The sequence below is a fragment of the Schistocerca piceifrons genome, chromosome 2 (genome assembly GCF_021461385.2).
Source record: "Schistocerca piceifrons isolate TAMUIC-IGC-003096 chromosome 2, iqSchPice1.1, whole genome shotgun sequence".
Classification (NCBI taxonomy): Eukaryota; Metazoa; Arthropoda; class Insecta; order Orthoptera; family Acrididae; genus Schistocerca; species Schistocerca piceifrons.
In genome coordinates this window covers 517,725,366-517,751,111 of record NC_060139.1, presented here as the reverse complement: position 1 = coordinate 517,751,111, position 25,746 = coordinate 517,725,366, and the positions used below count along the sequence as shown (strand labels likewise).

Here is a 25,746-nt window from a genome sequence, read left to right as displayed (position 1 = left end):
TTTGAAAATGGAGTTAAGCGTTTCACCTTTTGTCTTGCTACCCTCAATTTCATTCCTGTCTCATTCACTAGGGACTGGGCACTTACTTTGGTGCCACTAACAGTTGTTACACATGACAAGAATTTCTTTGGGTTCTGTGGAAAGTCACTTGGCAATATTCTACAATGGCGGTCACAGAAGACAAGATGCATAGCTCTCTTGACAGCCAAATGCATTTCATTCTGCATCTCTCTATCTACAGTGCTATGTTTCGTTTTATACATAATATGCAGTAACCTCAGTTTGTTTAGAAGTTTCTTTACAGTTACTTTGTACCATGGAGACTCCATCCCATTATGAACTGTTCTACTGCATACATGTCTATGCAGTAGATGGTCAACCATCCTTATAATCTTGAGCTAGATTTCCTACACATGCTCCTGCCCTGTGCTGAAAATTTCAAGCTCCTCGTTGTGATATGACACTACTGATTTTTTTAATCTAGTTCGCTGAACATATGTATGTTTCTGCTTCTTTTAGTTGCCCTTTGTACTTTGGTAATCATTGTTGCTGCAAATGATCACTGATACCAGTTTCGATGTGGATATCCTCAAAGAGGCCAGGTCTATTTGTTGCCATTAGATCCAATATATTTCCTCATGAGTGACGTGCCTAACTATCTGTTCTAGTTTACAGAGAAAGCATTCAGAGAAGACATTCTCAGGATGTCTTATCATGACCAACACTGACAATTAATTGTTGGATGATTAAAGTCTCCACCGATGGTTATAGAATGATTGGGTAACTTACGTACAAGTGAACTGAGGTTTTCTCTACAGCGTTCGGTTACATCAGAAGATGAGTGTGGTGGGCGATAGAGAGATCCCATTATCATTTTTTGCCCACCCCTGATACTGAGACTTGCCCAAATAATCTCACATGCAGCTACAATTTCTATCCCAGTGGTTTTGAGTTTCTTGTCTACTAGGATAAATACATTTCCCATTTGCCTATCCTTTCAATATACACTTAAATTCCGCCAAAAATCTCACTGCTGTCAATTTCATTTTTCAATCAGCTTTCTGTGCCTAGTATAATTGAGCTTCACTGCTTTTCATGAGCGCTTTAAACTCTGGCATTGTGTTGCATACGCATCGGCAGTTTACCATTAGGATGGGAGGCACTTCTTTCGCTCTTACGCTGATACTTCTGGGTTTGCGAAAATATATAGCTTCAGTAATAATATCACCTATATATAGTTATTAAGACAAAATCAAGTAAAGTTAGGACACACTAGCTAGCTACGTTACCAAATACACAACGATCCACTAGAAGGCTACGGTATCTGTTCAAAAATTATCTTTCCTTAATTAAAGTCTACAAAACTGCCATATTTCTTATTACAAAGCATTGCGTACTCATTTAAATTATGTACTTAGAAAAATTTGTCGTAATCATAAAATTTAGTGTGATACAGTGTGGTTGGAGATTGGAAATCAATTTGTCTACATGACATTCTCGTGGAATGGCCCATGTATATTGATTATTACTGAAAATTGGCGTAGGCATCTTTTCATTCTAAACCTGTTACGCACCAGAGTTAAAATGAACTTAATCTCGATTGTTCTCGATGGTGCTTTTGCATTTATCATCATTGTGTTGGTATCCCTGCGAAATGTGTTGGTCTTGGTTATACATGTATACATCTGCGATGCAGAAGACGTGTGCGTGAACGAGAATGTGTGCGACAGTGTTCATAATAAAGTGTGTTGCTCGAATGTTTTTAATACGGGTCTTCCAGTGATAGTTTTAGTGGAGATGAATTGCGACACACCAGTATCGAAAGCATACGTTAGGAAATGCAGAAACAGTGTACTTATAGGCATACGAATACGTTAGAACATCTACGCCCACTTTTATGAGCATAAAGTGGTTTTTCGATCTATTTTAGAATCATTTCTTGTGGCATATCTAAATGAAAGTGTAACGTTTTGCCTTTTGGTTACGTGTGCTTAGAACAACATGGGCCGTAAACTGCCGTCAGTGTTGTAAACTTTTGACAAGAAACGTGAAGTGTTGTGTAATTGTGTAACACGGGAAAACGCTGTACAGTTGTCATTTACATTTGAGCGTTTTAAAACACAAATATATTATTAAATATTTTCGTGAAGCATGTTGCGGTCATGGGTTAATGAAGCGGTTGGTGTGTTGTGAAGGGAAGTGAACTGTTCAAAAAATTGTTAATAAGGTTGTGGTTACTTAAAACAATATTTACGAGCCAATTACCACTATCAGGCAAAGAAGAGCACAAAGTCTGGAAAATAGTGAGGTATGATTGCGTTATTGCTGTTAATAGATAGTTGATATTGAATACCAACCGTATGTCTTTACTTTTGTCCTCACCACTTGTTTTTAGCTTTCTAGCAAAGCACAGCATTAAGTAAAGTGACATTGCACTGTAGCTGAAGAATCCGTAGTTAGTTGACTAGAACGTTTTACGGTGTTGCCGTCACCATGGTAACGCCATTGTTTGTTTACATAGCCAGATTGTAAAACAATTGGCATATCAACAATGTATTATCAGTGAAGCATATAGTGGCATTTTACACCATTTGACATAAAGTGGGCGAATTTGTAATCTTTGGGATTCGCTTGTCATCGACAGCATGAGATGAACAGCAGTCTTTCATATTGCGGTCGTCGTACTAGGCTATTGTTGGACAATCACTGCGTTTGTAGGAAGGGAGCCAGTGTGACCGGCAATGTCAAATTCATCAGGAGCTTGTTAAGAAGTGCTTTCTTAGCACGCTGCCCGTAAGACGCTGCGCGTGTTTTACTTAAGTGGTATTATTTTTATGTGCATGTTTGAAAATGATGCACTAGAAGTTCTTTGGATGCATTAGTGGATTACGCCCTCTGTATTTCTAAATGCAACCAGGAGTGTGTCCAAAACTGGGTAAGTTATATTTGCTTGGTCAAGCGGACAAAATACTACTGCAGTGGCAACACCATCCCATATTATCGTAATGTGTTTACTGCTATTTCTTCCAATCACTACCGTATAAATTGTGAATAGGTACAGTGCTACCAACAATTTGAAAGATGGCAAATAATGTCTCGGCGTCAATGCCATTGCCAAATATTCAATGTTTACATTGATGGGCGTGTTGGGAAGATTGGAAAAGGATTTAGTTTTCCTTCTTCGATGGATTTCGAACTAGTCGTTAAACTGTTATGGGGCTTTGTCCTCAGTAGCTCTTATTAATCTTGATAGTGGAAAAACATTTTTTAGTGCAATAGTAGTTTAAATATTTGAGTTCTTCTTCGATGTTCTTACTGAAACATTAAGTTTTATTTCTTGGCGCTCTGAATCACCTTGCGTTAGTAAATAGCAGTCCATGTACGAGTGACCTGTTGTATTTTCCTCAAAATTTGTTTATTTTAGTGAAAAGTTTGTAACAGTTTGTTGGATGAAAGTTTATTAGCAATACATCATCTTAAATCTCCCGTCGAGTACTTACTGTGGCACTAAAATTTGTAAAGAAAGAGCAACCACAAATTATTTTCCACAAGTTGATATAGCAGCATCACATTGTGTCATTAATTAACTGTACAAGTTCGCCGTGTGCTGAAAGTAAAATATTTCATAAAATGCATTGATGATTTATAAGTATCATAACTGGGCATGTAGGTATTTCCATTATTACTTATGAATGGATAATGTGTGCAGTAGTTAAACATTGCCAGGCATTTAAAAATTGATAACACAGTTGGATGTATTTGCCCTGTTTGTCAGTTTATTTCATAAAATCTCTTTCATTACTGGCAACCATGAGATATAGGTAACAATTCTCATGTTGTGTGTAAAAATGTGACTCCTGTTATATGAATTTACAAGAGGTTTCGAGTTATATTATGATAGTAATAACTTCTAAGATAGTTGTCAAGTAGAAAGCTTTCTTCATTGTATCCTTTCTAGATTAAGTGCTTTCAGTACTGTTATTTTCAGAGGTATGTTTACCATGTCTAGCTTCTTGCTGTGGTGGTAATGTGGGATGGCAACTACCGTGTCACCACCAGATGGGCCTGCCCATGTGAACTCACATTCACATCAGCGATCAAGCACACGAGTGTCTCTGCCAGAGAAAGTTTCACAGCTGTATTACGCCCATGGACTGTTCTGTGCTAGTCATCAGTGGCTTGTTTTGGGATTTGCTGCCATTGTTGTTTTGTTGTGCTGGTGAGTGAGACTGCATCTATTCACTGTCTGAGCAGCAGAATCAACAGCAAAGTAGTACTTGAATTCATTATAGTTTTGCTTAGTTGATTCCATTTGGAGAAATTGGAGAGATAGCTTTTAGGTATGTTTGTGTTTCAATTAGTTGCCTACTTGTAACTGTTTTTAGTTGAAGTGATTCACAAAACATATGTCATTAAGGTAGTAAAGTAGTGAAATTCTGCACTCATATTTACATCATAAATTGGGACATTTTGTTTTTTCCTGTTCTTGTTTTTCAGTTGTGCCATGTAAATTTAGCATTACATACACACTGTAATTTGATTCTTCAGACAGGAATTTCTGCCGGCTAAAGTAGGGGATTCCTCTTACTACTTCAGTCCCTCCAGCCTCCTCATGAAGTGCCAAATTACAATGTGTGGGTGGGTGGCTTTTTTTTTTTTTTTTGAAGCCTGCACTCACATTTTCTTGAAATATTAAGTGGAGCCCCTCTGTGGCCTCGGTTACATAGTGACATACGAAAATATTTGCTGTTATACCTGCATTGGTTAGTATATAGAAAAAAATCCTGCTAAAAATGCAGTGACTTATTTTCACCTAGGTTGTTAACCATTTTTAACTTTTCAGAGAAGCGTTTCGGGTGGCGAATTTCAAGTAATACCTACACGTTTTTGGGGTTGCCTGTTAAAATTTGCTTCTTTTGCCATAACACAGCAGACTTTACAGTGTCAGATAACCAACACATTTTTCAGGTGCAGTTGCGAGAGAATTCTGAACAGTGATTTATTAAGTGAGGACCTGAAAAAAAGTAAGGTTACTAGCTTATGAAAAAGCACATCCTCATTACAAAAATAAACATGTTATGTCTTCATTTATGTTCTTTAAAAGCCCATAAAATTTCTCTTTTCACGAGTTATTGAAGGTCCTTAAACATTACATTCTTTTGTCGAAAAAGTTAGTGGAATAATGTGGCAGATAACGAGGTTTGCATAATAACCATATAGCAAAATACTCTCCTCATTGTGTGCTATCATTTGCCAAAATCTCATTTCAGTACTTCAAACCGCTTATGAAATATGAGGAATGTTATGGATATTTTACTCCGCCATTATTGCTGGTGTGGCACAATCACAAATGAGTGTGCTACATCAGATCAGTTATCTTGAGCATAAAGTAGAACTCAATATGTTAGCTGAATTTCATACACAGCAACATATTGTGTAATATGCACCAACACAAAATCATAGCAACCCTTAGTTTTCATTGCAAACTTTTTTTTAATTTCGTGCAGTCTTACCTTCACTTAAATATCACAATGACTATGACAATTAATGAAATGAATCATATGCCATAATAACTTGACATTAGAAGCTATAAGTAACACAAAGATGAAATTCTTTTTCCGAAGAGTTTGTGTAAAATTGTTTAAGAAAAGATTGCAGAGCTTGCACTGCAATTCTGTCATTGCCAACCAGCTGAAAGCTGACCATCAGTCGGCTTCCCCTTCCAAATGAACCAATGAACTTGCTGGCACTTTGGGCAAAAATTGGTCACTGTGTATCAGCCACTGTACCCTGCTCCAACTTTTAAGACATGGTGATTAAATAACAGTTCGAAGCTACAAAAATATACACACAAATGAAAAGATCTCTGTAATGTATAAATGTTTACCAGTGTTCACCTTATGATTTTTTTTCCTTACTTTGTACAGTATTGAAGGAGTCCTCAATTATAAAGTGTAGTTTTTGTTTGTCATTCTTGTTTTTTACATAACTTTTTGGGGGTGGGCTTTACTGCAGGTGTTGATTGACATAGAAATTCTGCCTCTGGTATGGAGGGTATTGCAAGCTCTGTGTTTCGTGACATTATCAATGCTGGGCAGATATAAACGTAAATATTGCAATCTTACAATGAGGGTGTCACAGTTAGCAATGATGCTTCTTAACGAGTACAGTACAGAGTTGTATATTCTGTCGTAATTGTAATTCTTTAAGTTGTGGTTACAGCCTTGGTATCAATGAACTTTATTGTTTTATGTATAGAATTCCTTCAGATTCATTACATGTGGTCACGTTTCATCATTACTTTCAACTTTAACTTGTTTTGAAACCTTTTCAAATTCTTGCCTCCTTAAATGCTTCAGAAACAAAAATACTATTTCAGCATGTTAACATGTGCACACATTTTTGCTATTCTTAATTTATTTATTTTTTTGCCTTTCAACATCTTATTGCACAGGATAGTGGGAATTCTCAATATTTTTGATGCTGTTTCTTGCTTGGAAATTTCCCAAGACAGGGTGACTGGACTTTTACATCTATGGCTATACTCTGCAAGACATCTTACACTGCATTTTGTGGCCATGATCATTTCAGAAGACATGTGGGAGGAAGTAATATGTTGCTTGACTCTTCTTCAAACATACTCTCTTGGAATTTCAACAGTAATACCGTCAATGATGCACAATGTCTCTCTTGTAGCAATTGCCGCTTCAGTTTTATTGAACATCTCTGTTACACACTTTCGCTGACTGAACAGACCCATGATGAAATGAGCTGCTTTTCATTGGATGTTATCTATCTATTTCACAAACCCTACGTGGTAAGGGTCCCGGGCTGATGAACAAAATTCAATCATTGGTCAGACAGTTGTTTTGTAAGCCTCTTGTTTCATGAGCGAGCTACACATCCTTAAGATTCTTCCTCAGATCTGCTTTTTTTACAATTAACTTCATGTGATCATTCCTCTCTAGCTTACTCCTAGGTATTTTTTGGTAAATACTATTTCCAGTTAGTTTTCACCAAAAGTTTAATTGAACAGTGGTGGATCTCTTCATCTACTTGCATGAGATACATTATATTTATTTACAGTCAGGGTTGAATACCCGTCCCTGTTTCAGATATAAGTCCTCCTTGGGTCTTCTCGCATTTCGCTACAGTCATATCACATTCCCGTAGACAGCATCATCCGCAAATAGCCTGATGGAGCTTTCATTGTTACCCACAAGATCATTTATCTTTGTTGTAAACTGTAATGGCCCTATAACACCCCCCTGGGGTTCTCCAGAAATTACTTCAACATCTGTCGATTTCATTCCATTAAGAATAATGTGTTGAGTTCTAGCTCATATAAAGTCCTGAATCCAGTCACAAATCTGATTCGATACCCTGTGAGCTTACATTTTGCATAGAATGCCCTTCACGATGTCAAGCAACATGGCATTGACCTGGCCACCTTTAGCTATGGTGCTCCGGATTTCATTGATGAGCCGAGTGAATTATGTTTTGCAAGATCTCTGTTTGCGGGATCAGGGGTCCCCCCCCAGAAATGTCATAGTGTGTGAGTGTAGAACATACCCCATAAGTCTATAACAGATTGTCACTAACAGTATAGGCCTATAATTGTGGTCATCATTATACCAGTGACTTGTGACAAACTATTGTTAGAAGAGGAGCAGTTACTTTCACGTAACCATTTGTAACGATGTTCGATGACAAGAAGAGGTGTGACTTTGAATTGCAAGCAAAATCCACACCTCTCTCCCATCGGTTGACTTACTTGATCTGCGGAGCCGATCTTCTTCTCTGGATTGCTGGCTCCTTTGATCTCCAAACCCTTCTTCTCTGAAGAATAATGCTGGTTACAGGAATTTATAAGGCACTCTATTTTTGAAATAATTTAGCATTCGAAGAATACTTTTAACTTCGGCATAGTATATTTCAACTTCCACAGAGAACAAATTCAACATTTCTCACATCAATATTCGAATGTTTATAAGTCAACTGATTTGTCTCACGTTAGACTCGACAAAAACATCTACAGTAGTGTAGTTTTTACAACCACATAATTTATAAACATGTCTTGCTTCTATCAAGTCCAGCACATGAAGTACAATTAAATGTCTATAATCAATTGTTCATTTTTCTTTAACAATAATCACAGACACTAAAACAGTAAGGAATACTTCCATGATTACTTCTTGCTCTTCCAATAAAACTTCCGTGGCGCGAGTGGCAAAAACTTGTCAATACCGTTTGACCGTCGCGTCTAACTTGTACTTATGACTCCTTTCCAGCCTGCACACACAAACGTGTCGTGCAGTATGTACGTTCTCCCACACTTATTTTTAAAATATCATGTGTTCGAGACAGTAGAAGAACGAGTGGTTCTGGAATTTACATGGAAGTTCTTGAAGCACTACATATCGCTCCCCTCAGCTCTAACATGTGATATTTTATACATACTCATTATGTACATTAGTATTACATAGAATAACAATTCATAATTCCTGCATTTTTTTATTAACCATGCATAACTCTTTTATTTACTATTTAGCTTTTCTTTTTTCATTTTACTTTGATTATAAAATGACAGTAGGCCCCTATTTCACTCAATGTTGGAGTCAATACTTTTATATCTAGGAGTAGTAGGGCCTAAACCTTTGGGTTTCCAATGGTAAGCTCCAGGTGTTACTGACACTTGAGTATTTTACTCTTTTATTCTAATTCTTTGTACCGCTTCTTTAGTATGTAATAGCCTCATTAATTATAGACTGTTTGTAGTCTGGAGGAACTCTGGGCAAATGAAAGTGTTCTTCTTGACACTTGTAAACTCGCGTAAAACATAATAATTCTATTGGAATATAGAATTCAAACTTACCAGAATAATTCGTATGAAATATGCGACTTCTGTCACGATACTGTCCTTTTCCCCTAGGATCAGTACCTATATCTTACAGGTGGATTGACCCTATGAGTGTACATACTCTTTCCGTTTTGGTAGGTATGCTCCTCTTAATTCTTATTCTCCTATGGTACAGGTCAATCCCTTTCTTGGTGCCCCTGTCCACACAGTATAGGTCAGTCTTTCTTAGGTCTGCCTATCAGCCTTTTATATTCAATAAAAACTGGGTGCCCCCCCCCCCCCCCCCCTATCATTCCCGAGTAGGCCTCATGGTTCATTGCCCTAGTATACATCTTAATGTACACTGTGGTTAAATATTTCCTGGAAAAAATGAAAATCTATTTCACACTCACTTTTTAATACTTCATTTAATACCCTAGAGTCCTCCTCTACTTTTCAACTTCTGTAATCTTTAGTAGATACTATGTCTACCCATATTATCTGACTCTTAGTAGATACTATGTTTACACCTAATGAACAAGTCCCACTACTCTATGACTCATCACTCCATCAGAGTATTTGCTACACCGACTTTACTTAACTAAGCATCGTAATGAACTCCAATCTGGCTTGCGTTCTCCTTCATTACCCACGCCTCCTTCTTATGTATACTCGTTGTAAAATTCTATATTTACGTATATATGTGATATGAAATCTTTATAGTTCTCATATGTATATATATATATATTTTCCTATATATACATGCAATGTAGAACTGTCACAATAAATAACAATGTGTGCATATTTCCCGATGTACACATATGTTCCCTCTACAACACCTGACGGTTCATATCTCTCGACAGGTTTCTAGTTGGTAGTTTCACTGTTTGCGTACTCGTGTATCTTTGTGTGTGTGATGATATGTGTTTGTGCAGCCTGATTCTTCGGCTTTCTTATCTGGAGATAAGTTGTAGGTTATTGGAAACCATGGAGAATATGAAGGACTTCTGCAATAGAAGTAGATGAATATGGAAAGAGGGAAAAAATAGGCAGGTATTCAAAAGAGAAGTAAGAAAGGAAAAAATAGAAATGGTTGCTAAGTTCGAAGAAGAGAAAGAAGATAGCCCCAAAGACAGGAAAACCTTTCAACCCCCCTTCCCCAGGATCCCTACCTCACCAGTACTTGAGTGAGAAGCTGGAGGAGGTATGGTGTTAAATTGTCTCCTACAGAATGGACAATCTCACCTTCGCCTTGAGGTCCCTGAAGAAAATCTTATCAACCCTTATGGAACGGCAAATGATAAAGAATCAGTCACACTTGTTTGCGAGGGTTGTTTGGAAGGGAGTGGTGTGTGTTCTGTGTTCGCCATTATTTATATGTTGGTGTAAATCATGTTTTAATCTACAATACCCGCCCCTTCCAAAAATTATACAAACCCTCCCATTTACATCACATTTCATAAAAGGTATAAAATATTATATACCGAATAGAAAATTATACACTACTACTAAATAGTTGTGTAATTAGTCACTTTATATTATCTTCTTACACATATGTAAAATCCTCCATTCAGTTTATGTTGTCTTGACATCACTCTGTTTAATTAGTACCATCATATTATACTTTTCACTTATATAACAGTGTATTCGTTTCATGTCATGTCTAGGGATCACTGTTCATTCACGATTCTCGTAAGATTTCTACTTGACTGTCATATCTGGTTTCCTAGGTACTAAATTATAGGATAGTTTAAGATTTTAGGAATAGATTATAGAATAGTTTAAGATTTGAAGGGAATTCGGTGCAGGAAAACTATCTTGCAAGAAACATCGAAAACATCTCGAGATCTGACGGTCGTCACTCTGCCCGTTAACTCAGAATGTTAATGTTCCTGGGAGACATATAACTTTATTTTCTTTACATTGTATTTTCCCTTCTCTGATCCAGTTGTAGGATCTACTAAGAATAAGGCTTTGGGATGTATTGCTGCTTGTATTTGGTAAGGTCCTTAGTATTTCTGAAAAAACTTGTGTGTGTCTTTTTTTTGAGGCAGAGCTCTGATGATGATGTTTTACCAGAACTAGGTCATCAACCTTGTACTGAGATTCAACTGCTTTCTCATTATGTTTACTCACTCTGTGTTGTGCCTTTCCAACTAAATTTCTGGAAACTATTACCTGATTAAGATCATAATTGAAAGTAGTTTGTTCAGGCCAATTACAACATTTAAATAGAGGTTCTCCTACAAAAGGTTTGCCTATTACTTCTAAAGGTGTTAATCCAGTTGATAAATGTAGTGATTCATTTAAAATAGGCTCAAAGTCTTTGATCTTCGTTGCCCATAAAGTATGTTTTTCATGGCAGTAGGTGCAGCATAATTTCCCAATCTCTTTCATTACCCGTTCACATGGATTCGAGGATGGGCTATAGTTGGATATTAACACTTGACGAATACCTTCCCATGCTAAAAATTCTTTAAAATCATTACTACAAAATTGTGGTCCACTATTGGAGAGAAACTGTTTCGGTTGCCTACCTCCAGAAAATATTATTGCTAACAGCTTATCATGATTGGTGTATTTCCTTTTTTAACAGGATACAATTTAACTTACTTTGACCAACACTTGTGAGGACTAAAATGTACGGCACTCCTCCCTTACCTTTCGGAATTGGTCCAAAGAAATCCGCTGCTGTAAGATCGTATATAGACTTAGGAATGATTGCGTACATTTTGTATTTAACTCTCTTTAACCTTCTGACAGTTTTCATAAGTCCTAATTAAAGATGCTACTTTATGTCCCAACTTTTTAAAATAATAGAACTTGATCATGTGGGATATACACTTTTTTATTTCAAAGTGTCCATATCCTATATGAACATACCACACAGTTTCGTCCTCCATCAACTTGGGGATGCATAAATGCCACCGTTGTGATGTTATACTATGTCTCCAAAATAAATTATGACCCATAATTTTCCACTTTCCTGCTTGATTAGGAGGCAAGGAGTTCCTAATACACATAGCAAACATCTCGGTAAAATAGGGATCATGATGTATGTTCTCTGTTACTCTTTGTGCCATCTCTTGTACCCTGGTGTGTCAGAAAATTAATTGCAAAAATTACACCGGGTCCTTCCATCCATTTTAACTCTTCCATACCTATAGGTAAACTAGACAAAGTGTCTGGTACAATATTGTCAGAACCTTTTACGTACTGTATTCTAATGTCATATTCTTGTAGGAACAACATCCATCACATTAGTCTACCATGTAACAAACAACTATTCATCAAAAAAGATAGAGCTAGATGATCTGTGTAGATATGTATTTCTGACCCCCATACTAGTGTTCAGAATTTTTGGACACTCCATACTATTGCTAACAGTTCTTTTTTAGTAGCTGTGTAGTTTAATTCATGTTTATTAAGACTACAGCTAGCAAAAGCTATAGATCTGTGATTTACATTATCTATACCTCACTCTCCTTAGAATAGTTGTGCTGCCATCACATAATCAGATGTATCGGTTGCAATTTTAAATGGTTTGCTCATACTCGGATGATGCCATATGGGTGCTTCTACTAGTGCTCTTTTTATATTTTTAAACACATTATTTATGTTTGATCCCAAACCCTTGGTATTCCCTTTCTTAACAAATGTAAAATTGTTGTGTCATTTAGTTCTTGTCGCCTAACATACCGTCTATAGTATCCCTTCAATTGTCTCACATTTTTAGGGGGTGGACATTCTTTAATAGCTTTTATGTGCTCAGGATCTGCTCTAATCCCTTGAATCCCTACAAGATGCCCTAAAAACTTAAGCTTGTGCCACGCAAAGTGTGATTTAGACAATTTCACTGTAATACCTTTTCTTTAAGTTTTTTCAGGGTCTTACTCAGTGTCAGGCAATGTTCTTCCCAGGTAGCTGAGATTATGAGAATACTATCTACATATATTATTAAATCCTTTAGTAAATCTCTTTCTAATGCTTTGTCCAGAGCACATATAAATACTGATATGGAGATATTAAGTCCAAAACAGGAATGCTGTATAGTTTTTTGACTCCGGGTGTAACCTAATTTGCCAATATCCAGCACTCAGGTCCATTGTGCTAAAAAACTTTGCGTTCTCAAATTTGTTAATTGGTCTTTCTCATTCTGTTTCTATATGCTTATTCTATGTACACACATCTAGCACTAGTCGCACACCTCCTGTAACCTTTTTTATCACTACTAAAGGGTTATTCATGACACTAGAACTAAGTTATATTATATTGTTGTCAATCATTTTGTCATTTTCCTACTTACTGCTTCTTTCAAACTTACCAGTATTGAATATGGGTTACAGAAAAATTGAATGTCATCTTCGATTTTAAACTTGCATACGTAATCGCTGATATTACCAGGACGATCGGAAAATACTTCTTCATATTCCCTTAGAATTCTATATAAATCTAGTTGTTGTGCATTGGTTAATATTGGGGATTCTTTTACTTTGTTTTGTAAGTCAATCCTATATACTAATTGGTCTACATTATCGATCTCTGGTGACTGTTGTGCTGTAGCAGCTAATCACAGACATTGACTATCAGTTGTTTGTTTACCACTGTAGCTGTCTGTCACAAACGGTACCCAATATCTACTGTCCCCTTTCCCATAACATAGAAGATTTTCCTCAAAATTTAAAATGACTTTAGATTCTAATAACCAAACTAACCCAAATAATACATGTCCACTGATATTTTCTACTATTAACAATGTCTGATGAAACTCTTAAGCAGGACTGTTCCTAGCCTATCAGTGTATCTTAATTCATTACAGAGGCAACCACTTCTCCATTTGCCATAAACCTCTTTGGCCGGACTATTCCTAGCCTACCAGTGTACCATAATTCATTAAAGAGGCAACCACTTCCCCATTTCAATTCATACTAAAGAGTAATAATATGTCTATTTTGACACAATCTGTATGTCAGCTCAAGGCAACATATAGTGATTTCCATTATTTTTGCCACAAGAATTGCTTCTATTGTGCACTGTCGTATTCACTTACCTGGTTTAGCATCGCCCAGTTCTTCTGCAGGCGTCAGCATATTTTTATGAATTATTTCATCTGTATTCTATTTAATAGCCTTCATCTTGCTTTCATACTCTTAAAATATTTTAAGACATAAAAGTTTGTTTATTGTTGTTGTAAATATTTAACAGTTGTTCCGCTACATGCTGTATAACGTGTCTTTTTCATTTTCACCCTTGCTATGCAGATGCTTATTCTGCTAGGTTACTTTGTTTGTGTCATGGCTTGTTTCTTTGTTGTCACATTCAGTACAGGAAATTTACTCGTCTTAACCTAGATAGTGAGTAATGTTAAAGAAGACAGATAACAGTTCTGAATGAAAGAAGGGGAAGATCTAACAGTAGGACAAGAAAACAAAGTATGCTGTCATTTAACTCGGGCGCCTGGTAATTGTCAGTTACCTGGCAATACAAAGAACGTTATTGTCCTCAGAGATTAGTATTCATAATGTGTTTTCATGTCACTGATTGAGATTTCATCTAAAAACTCTTGTGGTGGTGGTGGTGGTATTTCTGTAGTAGAATGAGGTACTTCATTCACAACTTTCTCAAATTCAACAACATAATCTACCCCCATATGATGCTTCTTAGAAGTGAGCTGATAATTTTGTTTACCATAGACTAATTGAATATATATTTGACCATTTTTTACTAGTGGCTACTGCCAGAAACTGGCTTTGAAGTCTGTTTATTGATATCTTGACACCATTGAACTTCGGTACATGACCTAATACCTCACTTCTGTGCATTTGTGGTATAATGACTTTTTCACTATGAAACCTTCTGTCCATAAAAACTTCACCTTTCACTCTTGTTTTGTGTGCTGCAAGACCAGTCTTGATTCAGGAATGCTTGAATAAATTCTTTATATATTTTACATGTGTTACTGATCCCTGTTCCCCATAATTTTGCTTCTCCTTCTAAACTGTTGTCCATGAATTTCATTTTTTGTTGTTCTGTAATGTTTTTTGGAATGATGACCTCAAACTGTCTACTGAAGGCTACTGGTTGTATAGTTCCCTTACTCGAGAAATGATGGAAGTTATACGCATTAATGTGTTTTACTACTCCACTTACTTGAACGGTACCTTTCTTTCTTGTTCCCAACCAATTTCTACCTTTTGTTTAACTTCATTCTCAATTATGTCTTGTGTTTTAGGAAGTTCTTTTTGCACTGTTTCTCTCAGTTTGCTCTGAATCACAATTGTGTTACCTTTACAAGAGGATTCTACATGTGAAATGTTAAACCAAGTATATCATGGTCTTTTATGATATGCTGTAAATTACAAACTTCTAACTTTTTACCCCTATCTTTTATTTCATATTCTGATTTCTTGGTACATCCTTCAGTTTTAACTTCAAAATTTGTTGCCTTTTGTTCCAAAGCATCGAATTTACCATTAATTTGAGCTATTCCTACATTAATTTCTTTTAAGCCCTTATCTGTTCGATTTTGAACTTTTCTTAATTCCCTCATATATTCTGTTTGTGCCTCTCTTTGTACCTGGAAAATAAATTTTAAACATAGACTTTATATACTGATCATCCGAGTTGGCAAAGTGTCAACTGATGCTGTACCATGACTTACTTCCTTTTCCCTGGACATTTTACTAATACTAATGTTCCAATTACAAATCTTATGCTGCTGTTGCAATCACAACACTTACACTATATTTCTTCCTCAACATACTGCTGCTGATTCTCGTAGCTGTGGGCTGCACGACTGGCTGCAACTTTTATTGCAAACTGCGCTGGCCGCTTCTTGCCACTGCCGCATGTGTCGTTTGTGGCTGTATCGTGCTTCTCCGCCCGCTGTGCCGTCTTGTAACATTAAGAGTCTTGAAGTGATGATTAATAACATAATCCCATGGGCCACGCTCACAATGTTAACTTTTATTCTCATATCACTTTAGCACTTCCTATTCCTCAATTACCAGTACTACTTTCATTGTAACAGAAAATTTGATCTTGTGGCATCAGCTGTTATAGTTCAACTACAGTTCAAAAATAGTCCAAACCTGCCTATCTGAGTTATTATGCAGTTCTCTGGTCATTTACAGTTCACATGAATCACAGTCCTTACACAGTTCACTGATAGGGTACAGTTCACAGTTCTCGCGAATAAAACGTAACCTCATAATTCCAAAGCACTTTGACTTCAAAGATGATTCCCACCAGGGATGCCATGTATGGCAAGTTGAAAAGGAGAGGATGAGAGATCGAGGAAAAAAAAATATATATATATATTTTTTGTGTGTGTGTTACCATAGATGACATGTCACTGCTCTCATTTGTACTAAGATTGCGGTACACACGAGGTACTGATTTGCTTCCGCTGCCCTGAGTGGAATGCATAAGTTCTAATAAATGTTAACCAAACTGCAGTCTTCTATAGTTGTCCCCTATGCAGAAAACAGCATGTAGGTTGTGAATCTTTTATCTTAAGGCTGTAATAAACTCTTAGCAAGGAACAAATATTATATAAATTTCCAATTAGTTTCTTTGTAAGGGATGCCACTTGCTTTTTATTTGCAGAACGTGAGGAACTGCACAATTACAGTCCACTTTAAAGTCACGAATAATTTCCATTCTTCAGCAAATTAGTGAACTCTTTGTTCCGTAATTACCATCACTGTCCAAATAACTAGAAACTGCTAATAAAGTCTTATCAGACACCGACCTCAGCAGACGCCATGTATGTCCTTCTAGACTGCCGAACCATCTCTGATCTTAAAGCCGAACCACTTTGCCTGCACGATCCGAAGGTCACCAAAGTGTTTCATGTGCCTTCTTGTTTAGCTGTTGTTTATTATTCTGCTGGATATTTATACTTGTGAAATAATGGAGTGATCGCAAGCTATTGAGAGATTATTTTATTTGAAATGCAAGCAGATATGCTGTTTAGCGTATCTAACATTAATAACAGAAGATTATCATATTGGTACGCAACTTCGGAACACAGCAGCCAGTTGCAGAGAAGGACCACAATTTTAAACAGCCTTCCTCATGATACCCATACTGAATAAACCATGTGTCATTGGTACCTCACACCACATTATGTCATCTTGCCACTGCTGGGTTCTCAGCTTTCCTAAGCAGAGCTTCTTGTACTTGAATATGTTGGCTGTAAAGCCAGATATATTACAAGATGTAGCCTAAAGACAAGACAAGTAACCCTAGTAGTGGAGGATAGAATGGGCTTGAGTGTGATAGTGGGGATGCTATCCCCTAGTTCAGATTTTACAGTGCCAGAATAGGTGCGGTAGCTAATTTGACATTGACTACCATGAGCCCATTGCAGTTCTACGATTAAATTTGCAACATAAATCTCAACAGCAACACATGTAATGACAACAGACACAGCTTGTTAGATACTACCAAACAGCTCACGATCTGTAACAGCTTCTGCCACAGTGCACAGCATACTGGGTTTGTGCCCAATAATTTTTTAAAGAGACTGATTGCTTTTCAACATTCAAAACCTTCAAAATCTTTGAAGTAAGTTCTTTACACATTATGCATCACTATCCCCGTTTTCCCCAGTCCACATATGCTTCCTGAAAAAAGGTGTCGCCAAGAACCACATGTTCATTGGAGCCTCTTTTACCCTGTCCAAGAACCCATGATTCAGGATCATACTTGAAAATCAATGTCTCATCTCCTTTTGTTGCTTTTTCAAGGAAGTTGACATTACTTGTGTTGTGTTCCAGCAACCCACGACACTTCAGCACATGGATTTCTTTCTGTTCATTGGTCTCCACTTTTGGGACTTTCTCATTACTATGAAATGCGATAAACATTCAATTTTGGTATATTAAAATCCTCTGGTATCATTCTTACAATTAAGTGTAGATCCCTGTTCAAAGCTATCTACACTTTCCCCACATTTCGATGCATGTGAAATATTGGCCGATACCCAGAGCACTAATTCTCATCATGTTTTTGCAGTCCTGCTGGTAATGTCTTTATTCTGCTTGTAAATTCTTGGCTGGGACATGGATACTGGCTTGAAGGCTTGTTGAATCAGGCTCACCATCTTAGAGTCCAGTTTTTTTGAGTTTAACACAATATTTGATTGCATATTATTGCTTGATTAACAGCAGTGTCTTGACTCACAATGTGTTACCAAAATTAGGCATGAAGTGCGATACTCACCCTGTCGCTGTCTGGAGGCAGCTGAGCCATGTCTCATTCGTTAGCAAAGAGCCCTTTCCACCATTCTCACTGAAAATCAAATCACTTAGGTCCTTTCGGTTCACTGGAGAATTTTATTCTTGAAGCCTTTGGGACAAAGCTTTTTGTATTAGAGGACACAGAGGTACAAAGACTACAGATACTGTAACTCAGACACGAATAGTCAACAAATGGAGAGTAAATACAAGCCTACTTTCTGTATTGACTAGTGACCGCCACTTCATAAAACCACCTCACAGTAATAAATGACAAATAATGTATTAACACAGAACACACACTCCCCTTCTGCCCCTCTGCCCCTCTCACCACCACCACCACCACCACCACCACCACCACCACCACACACAAGCACGTGAGTGCATGCACTATGTTAACATAAAAATTGCTGAAAAAGTTCATCCCGAGAAAGCTTTAACTCTTTCTCAATAACTGATAAAATGTTCCATCAGGCATAAAGTTAACAGCTTGTTTCTTTGCAGTCACTACCTGATGAAAACCTGAAATGGGTGAGAATGTTAGTGCAATCTGTAGTTATTGAAACTTGAGCTCCAACTTCAAAGCTCATTGGACATCAGAAAATTAATAGAAAACAGTGACTATGTGATGTGAATGCATGGTGTCTGCTCTTTTGGACATGTTTAAAAGAACTGACACCACACATTCATGTGAATGATTCACCTCGATGGGTAGTGAATCCTTCACCTTCATTGCAGGTGCACAATTATGTTTGAGCTCCTGTACAACTCTCAAAGTAGCGAGCATTTAGGATATTGACAGGGACTGCAGATAGGTGGCATTGGGCAACAGTGTGTGTCAGCAAGGAGGTGTATCTAGATAGTCTGTGCAATTGCAATAAACACTGTGTCCAGGTGATGCAGTGGTTAATGCAACTCCCCAGTAAGCAAGAGGTCCTGGGTTTGTATCCCGGTCCAGCAAACATTTTTGTTTGCTGCTCCTGATTCCCCAATACTGTACGTCCTTTTGCAACTGACATCAATAGTTCCTTTCCTTTCCTGTCTCCCCTCCACCTTTGATTTGCATAACAGTAACAAAAATTGGTATTTAATTATTGTGATACATTCACTTAAAGTAACAGCCACAGATTTGATATTCTATGGATGGGCTTTTATATTTATTATTGTTTTTGGCATACCATAGTGATCAATTTTCCGATCATTAGGTGAGTACAGTCAATAACCATTTTTCCTTGTACAGATCTACAACTATCAGATGATCAGAAGCAAAAGCATACCAAGTAGAAAAAATAGCCTAATGAATGAAACAGCCTTTCTCCATCCCACACTACATGCAGAAAAACCAAAACTACCTCATAATTTTATTGAGGGCCACCTCAAAGAGAATGTGTATGGCCCCTTAGAGATGTAAAATTTTAACTCTTCCTCTAGAGTAGTTGTTTATCATACAGCTGATACCCCATAAACAACAAAGAAGGAAATTGTCATGAGAGTATGTTACACATCCATTGGTTCAGTTAACAGTAATGACGGATAAGGAAAATCATGACAAGCAAGCCCAGTTCATACACATTGGTTATGGCTTCGGAATAATTAAATATAAATTGTTTTATAGTTTTGTGATATTGAACTACCACATGTTACAGAAAAAATTATTTTGATATGCTATTGTAGACAATACAGACTAATTTGATAGGTGTCAGAATTTATCTGCCACATAGAATGAGGTGAAATAGCTGTAGCTAATTTCACTTTCTTATGGGTATTCCCACTTTGGAAATATGTAGCAGATAATCTCTTGTACAGGGTCATAGCTTGTTTCATATTTGTGCCCTTTTCTTGTGATCATTGGAGAGATTATTTGGAGCGCATATTTTATGTAGTCTCATCCATTTGTAAGTAATTGTACAAATAATGATCCACTTTGAATGATTTTAACAAATTCCTCGTCATTCTAGACATTGTAGTTTATTGAAAGAACATCACGGTCACAGATCACTGCAAACTGGTAGCGAGATTGATTGTAGGGTCCGTTTGTGAATATCCCCCAATACCGACATAGTGTAGACAAACTCAGTCCAAATGAAATAAAGCCAAATGGGTCACTCATGTGTGGCAATATCGATATGTAACAGGATTTTCTCCTACAGGTGTTTTGATGCATATCATACACATACCATTTGTAATTATGGAAAAAGCTAAAGATGGCACTACTAACACTTACATAATGTGATGGTAGTATCCTACATAATGTGATGGTAGTATTTGCTTACAGGCTCTGTATACATGTGATAACAACACCTTGTACACATTTGAGTGTTAACACCTCATTGATCTCTAGCACTGTTTAATGACATTTTTGTGTGCATGTTCATTTGTGCACGATATACATGTTGATGTAGTCCTGCAATTACAGTGGGGTTTTCATATGGAAGTGACTTCCCAGTTTGCATTTGCAGTTTGGATTACAGTGGCGGCTGAGTACATGTGAGATATTGCAGAGGATTGATATTTAGGGGAATAGTATTTACTAATGGAATAATTCGGCAGAGGAAAAATTTTAAACTCTGGGTCTAGTCTGCCGATTGAGTATAGTAGTCCCATTTAATTAAAGCAGAAAGTATTGAGATTAGTGACTCAAAATACAATGTAAGTTTGTGACGAATGATAGTTGGCAAGACATGAAAAACAGTAGACCTAAGCAGAAAAGCTACATTATACTGAGAAACTGGCTGTAAGTGTAAGTACCTATGTTTTGGTAAACCTGCTGAGCATAAGAACGTGTCTCCCACAGAATCTTTTAATAAACTAGGTGAAAAATAGAGCACATGATGTTTATTTAGGATGACTTGTTAACTACACCCTGAAAATGCCTCAGATGAGACAAATATTGCATTGGAGGGGGGGGGGGGGGGCAATGCAGTTCTTTCTTTTCACACCCCCTTCAGTTGTTTTATACAGATGCAGAGTTTCACGGGGATATGTACCAATAAAATTCTCTCAAGCCTTCCTACGATGGTGCTGTGGAGAGAAGAAGATTCCACGTTTTGCTTTCATGAGTCACCGTATCAGCACTGCCATGGCCGAGAGAATATTTTGTCATGCCAGTTTTGCCCTACTGCAAGGAAGGATACATCACACCAGAAGGCAGTTGGACACAAACAGTGGCAAGCTAATGGCCATCCAGCTGCAGCTAAGAGAGTCGCTCCCAGATTCAGATTTGGAATGGACTGATGCAGCCATGCTAACACAACAAATGTCATCACAGAGGATAACCATGCAAAGGCAGAAAGGGAAATTTAGCTGGCTTTCACAGCAAAAGCGTGGGGCAGAACAGAAAACAGGACATGCCGTTGCCAACAAAATTATGAGAAACAGTGATGTCAGATGCCATGTCAGCTCTTAAAAGGAAACATAATTTTGCACCATTGCCTTGGAGCATCTGACATAATAAGTGGTTTGGAGAAAGTTTGCAAGATGCCATCAAATTCTTTCAAAATACAAGTCGCCAACCTTGAAGATGTTAAATGCAGCCATTGGTGTGGAATGAGCTGACTATGTTGTGTAGATTTGGTTGATGCTGGAGGAGGAGACGTATCAGAATTTATGAAAGGACCCCAACATCCAGAATAATAAGGAAGACATCAGACCTTCTCAAGAGGTCTTAACTAGGAGAGAATGTCATTAAAAATCGCCTCCCTCGGGCTCCTTGACTACCTACATTGCATGGTATTACAAACACTCACAAAAAGAATACACATCTACATTCTGTTGTGATTACTGTTGGATCTCCAACTTATGGACTCGCGAAACATCTGGCAACCCCCTTACTCCACATGTCGGTCATTGTGTGCACCACATCAAGAGTATGACTGACTTCATCAGTTGAATATAATACCTGCATTTTGGAGAAGGAGATACTATCATCAGTTTTGATGTGGTTTCGTTAGTCACGCATGTTCCTGTCAAAGATTATATAGATCTATTCTCCCAGTTATTTGATGACACGGTTGTGGGTTTATTTAAACATACTGTGACATTGTCGTATTTTTTGTGTGATGGTGAGTATTTTAACCATTTATAACCAACTTGTGTTATGGAGTACTTTGAGGACATTACCTTGGAAATGGCTCCTGCAAAGTGTAGTTGCTTTTATTGATACGTCGATGACACGTTTGTTGTCTGGTGTCATGGATGTGAAAAGTGCACCACATCAACAGTATGAATGACAATGTCAAGTTCACGATGGACGTGGAGGTAGACAGTGCCCTGCCATTCCTTGATGTCTTTGTTCACCGTAAAGCAAATGGTTGTCTCAGCCATAATGTTTATCGGAAACCTAGTCACACGGACTGATACCTGCGTGCTAACAGCTATCGACATCTGTTGCAGAAAAATTCTGTTCTGAGGACTTTGGTGCATTGAGCAGAAGCCATCTCGGGCACTGAAAACCTGCTGAAGGAACTGAACCATTTATGGAAAGTATTTGGGATCAACGGACAACAACTGCCAAATTTTGCAAGCCACCTTTCCGAAAACACACAAGCAGAAAGACCACGAGGAGGACTCAAAGAAGCTTGCATTTTGCCCTTTAGAGGAATGATTAGCTAGCACCTAAGTAGGTATAAAATAGATTCGGTCTTCAGAGCTGCAATAAACATTCAACTACTCATGAGGCCTGTGAAAGACAATGACCTCATAACACCAGGAGCATATAAAATACCGTGTGAGTGTGGATAGTTTTATGTTGCATAGACTGTACATACTATTCAACAGCGCTGTGCAGAACATGAGAGATGCTTTTGCCTTTGGAACCCTGAGAAATCAGCAGTAGCAGAGCATGCTCTAGTAAATGGTCATCATATTGAAAAGACACTTGTTATTACACAGGCAAACAGTTACATGGATAGTGTAACAAAAGAAGTGATAGAGATGAAAATTTGTGACAACACCCTCAATAAACATGGCGGCCTGTGGCTTGAGACACAGCCGTTGGAAGGATGAAGTGGGCACGCAATGAAAACATTGCCTTATATGGGGTTGGAGCGAGCACCAGTGACGTCACAGGAGGCACTGGAGACAGTAGCAGCAACCAAAAGACAAGTCACCACTTGACAGTGGATGATGAGCACTCGGCTGCAAGTTTGTGGATTTTAAATCACACGATGTGGATGGAAGCAAGAGAGAATTTTATCCTTTCAATTGTTCTCATCTAGAAGATTCCCATATGAGAAAAATTGACTGCACTTTTCCCCCTGTATATCTCACACTGTAATTTTTTCATTGTGGTGGCGCATTGTTGTATTGTCTCTAAAAATGAATTATTGCTTACTGTTGTTCAATATTTGTTAACTAATTTTTAACAATATTTTAATGTATCTTTTTCTGTTTCATGTGAAGTTACCCACTGCTGAGTCTACCTTTACCAGGTAATGTTCCTCAGGCACTAGTAGGAAACAAAACATTCATTTCCTCTAATGTTCAAGCTCCATTGTCGTCATCTCAGCAGAACTCTGAACTGCCTCGATGGTTCTCTGGCACACCATTACTTTATGTTCATCAGGTAAGAAAACTAAAATTGGGACATCTTTCTGTGCCACTAACCTGTAATTCGTCTTTTGTAGATTGACGGGTTTATCTTTTTACTTAAACCTTCAAATTTTTCATGATTTTCGTGGTTTCCACTTTTTGTATAAAGCTGGAAATCCTGTCATTGCAAACAATCAATTATCATACATAAAATTGTGTGATAAAATGCTAGTTTGGAAAATGTTGCCATGATTTGTGCTGCATGTAATACGGAGTAGTGGGTAGTGTCACTGGCTTGCGTACTGCAAGCCACCAGTTCAGATGTGATCAGCAGCAAACATTTGTTATTTAGTATTTAGCATATCTAGAACATTCTTGAAATTTCTTATGTTTGTAACATTTGCATGTTCTGGAATAATTTAAGTATTTACAAACAGAAATACTCTCCGCCCTGGAGACGGGTTTGGTCTGGCTTGTTTTCAATGTTCGCCAGAGCAGACTGTTTACAACTAATGTTCTTTTGGTGCTAAGGGATGTCATTCATTCATAACCCTACTTTCAGATTTGAACTTGTTTGTGGTCACAGCATGACCACTCCTTCCTGGTTTTGTCCAAGCCTTTAAAAATTCTGCACCTGCTATTTTTTATGTAATCCCAAACATAATAGAAACAGCCTGTAATTTGCTTTCTGAATTTACTTTATAATCTCAAATAACCAGGATAGATGTGCCTTGGCTAGTTTACGTGGAATGTGCATCACCTGTAGTATATTTGAGTTCATTAGTTTTTTGATGAGTAATGCCACACATGCTTTGGCTCAATGTTGTGATCCCAATATTAATTAGAGTTAGTCATTTATGTGGGAAAAAAACGAAATTCTAGTTGTTTACGTAACTGTCTACAAAATTCAAGGTACAGAACATGATTTTCAATCAGCCAGCAACTGTGACGGAAGAGACTTGGGGGAAGAGCCCTACTCTACACGAAATAAAACACAAGTTTTAGCATATGTCTGAAAAAAGACTAAAACAGTGAAAGAGGAGGAAAAAAAGACTGTCTTTGACAGGGTTAGCATCTCCTTTATCTTCTTAGGGGGTCATAAAATAGATCTGATAGCTCGTCTTTCCAGGACTACACCTATTTTGCTGGATGTAGCACTGCATAAGAGAAGGAATGCAGTTTGTGGCTCATCACATGAATGTTCAACATTTTCATGTTTCTTTTTCTTGGAGAACACTGACTTCCTACCATGTGACCCATAGCCATTCTTTGGGAAACATACTTCAGGTGATAAATTTTGAAATTCATGTGGTCCTCACGTGAAAGAGTTTTTGCTCTGTGTAGTAGTGTATTTAAAGCTGCTGTCTTCTGGACTGGATGGTGAAAACTGTGGGTGCTGAGATGTAAGTTAGTGTGCATTGGCTTGCAGTACACTGAATAGCTGGGATGTCCACACAACTTTCATGGTACCAAAACATCAAAAAATGGCAGCCTTCTCTCTCTCTCTGTCTCAACAGTGAACTGGATGTTTGGGTGCATACTGTTCATATGTTCCTGGAAGTGCTCAAGTGCTTCTGTGCCGTGTGGCCAGTCTCTCCTTGGATTTACAACATGCCTTGTAAGTGTGGAAGCAGTTACATCGGTCAGTCCATCCGCATCGTTTCTGACCACTGTGCAGAACATTAGTGACACATTAAAAATGAAGAACTGGAGAAATCTCAGTTGCTGAAAACACATGCTTACATAAAGTACTGTTTGATGAATAAAAGTTTTTTCCCAGGCTCCTGGAAACCAGGACTGTGTGTTGAAACGGACTGTAAAAATAAGAATACGTGAGAAAATCTTCAACCGTGACAGCAGATATAATCTTAGTGGTGCATGGAAGTGAGCTCTTGATGCAGAGAAGAATCAGAGATATTTTTTGCAATGTTTGCACTACGGCGGGAGCAGTGGCGCCATCAGTGCAGATATTGACACCATCTGCAACAGCATGACATAATTACTGATCAATCAGAAGCCGTATTTGGGCTATATAAGGCCACCACAGCAACAGTTTTTACAGTCAGTTGCTCCTGACGAAGACAATGGAGGTAATCATCCAAAGCTTGAGATTTTACCCTGAATTGATGTGGCAAG

General features: G+C 37.7%; 1 protein-coding gene across 1 annotated transcript in view; it reads left to right on the top strand.

Moving 5' to 3' along the window:
• Positions 1–1,700: 1,700 nt before the first annotated feature.
• Positions 1,701–25,746, top strand: part of LOC124776611 (sterol regulatory element-binding protein cleavage-activating protein) — a 263,862-nt gene continuing 239,816 nt past the window's right edge. Inside the window, exons 1-3 of the mRNA XM_047251684.1 lie at positions 1,701–2,308; positions 4,010–4,219; positions 23,482–23,644. Coding sequence (XP_047107640.1) covers positions 4,035–4,219; positions 23,482–23,644 — 348 coding nt within the window. The 5' untranslated portion in view covers positions 1,701–2,308; positions 4,010–4,034. The remainder of the gene's footprint in view (positions 2,309–4,009; positions 4,220–23,481; positions 23,645–25,746) is intronic.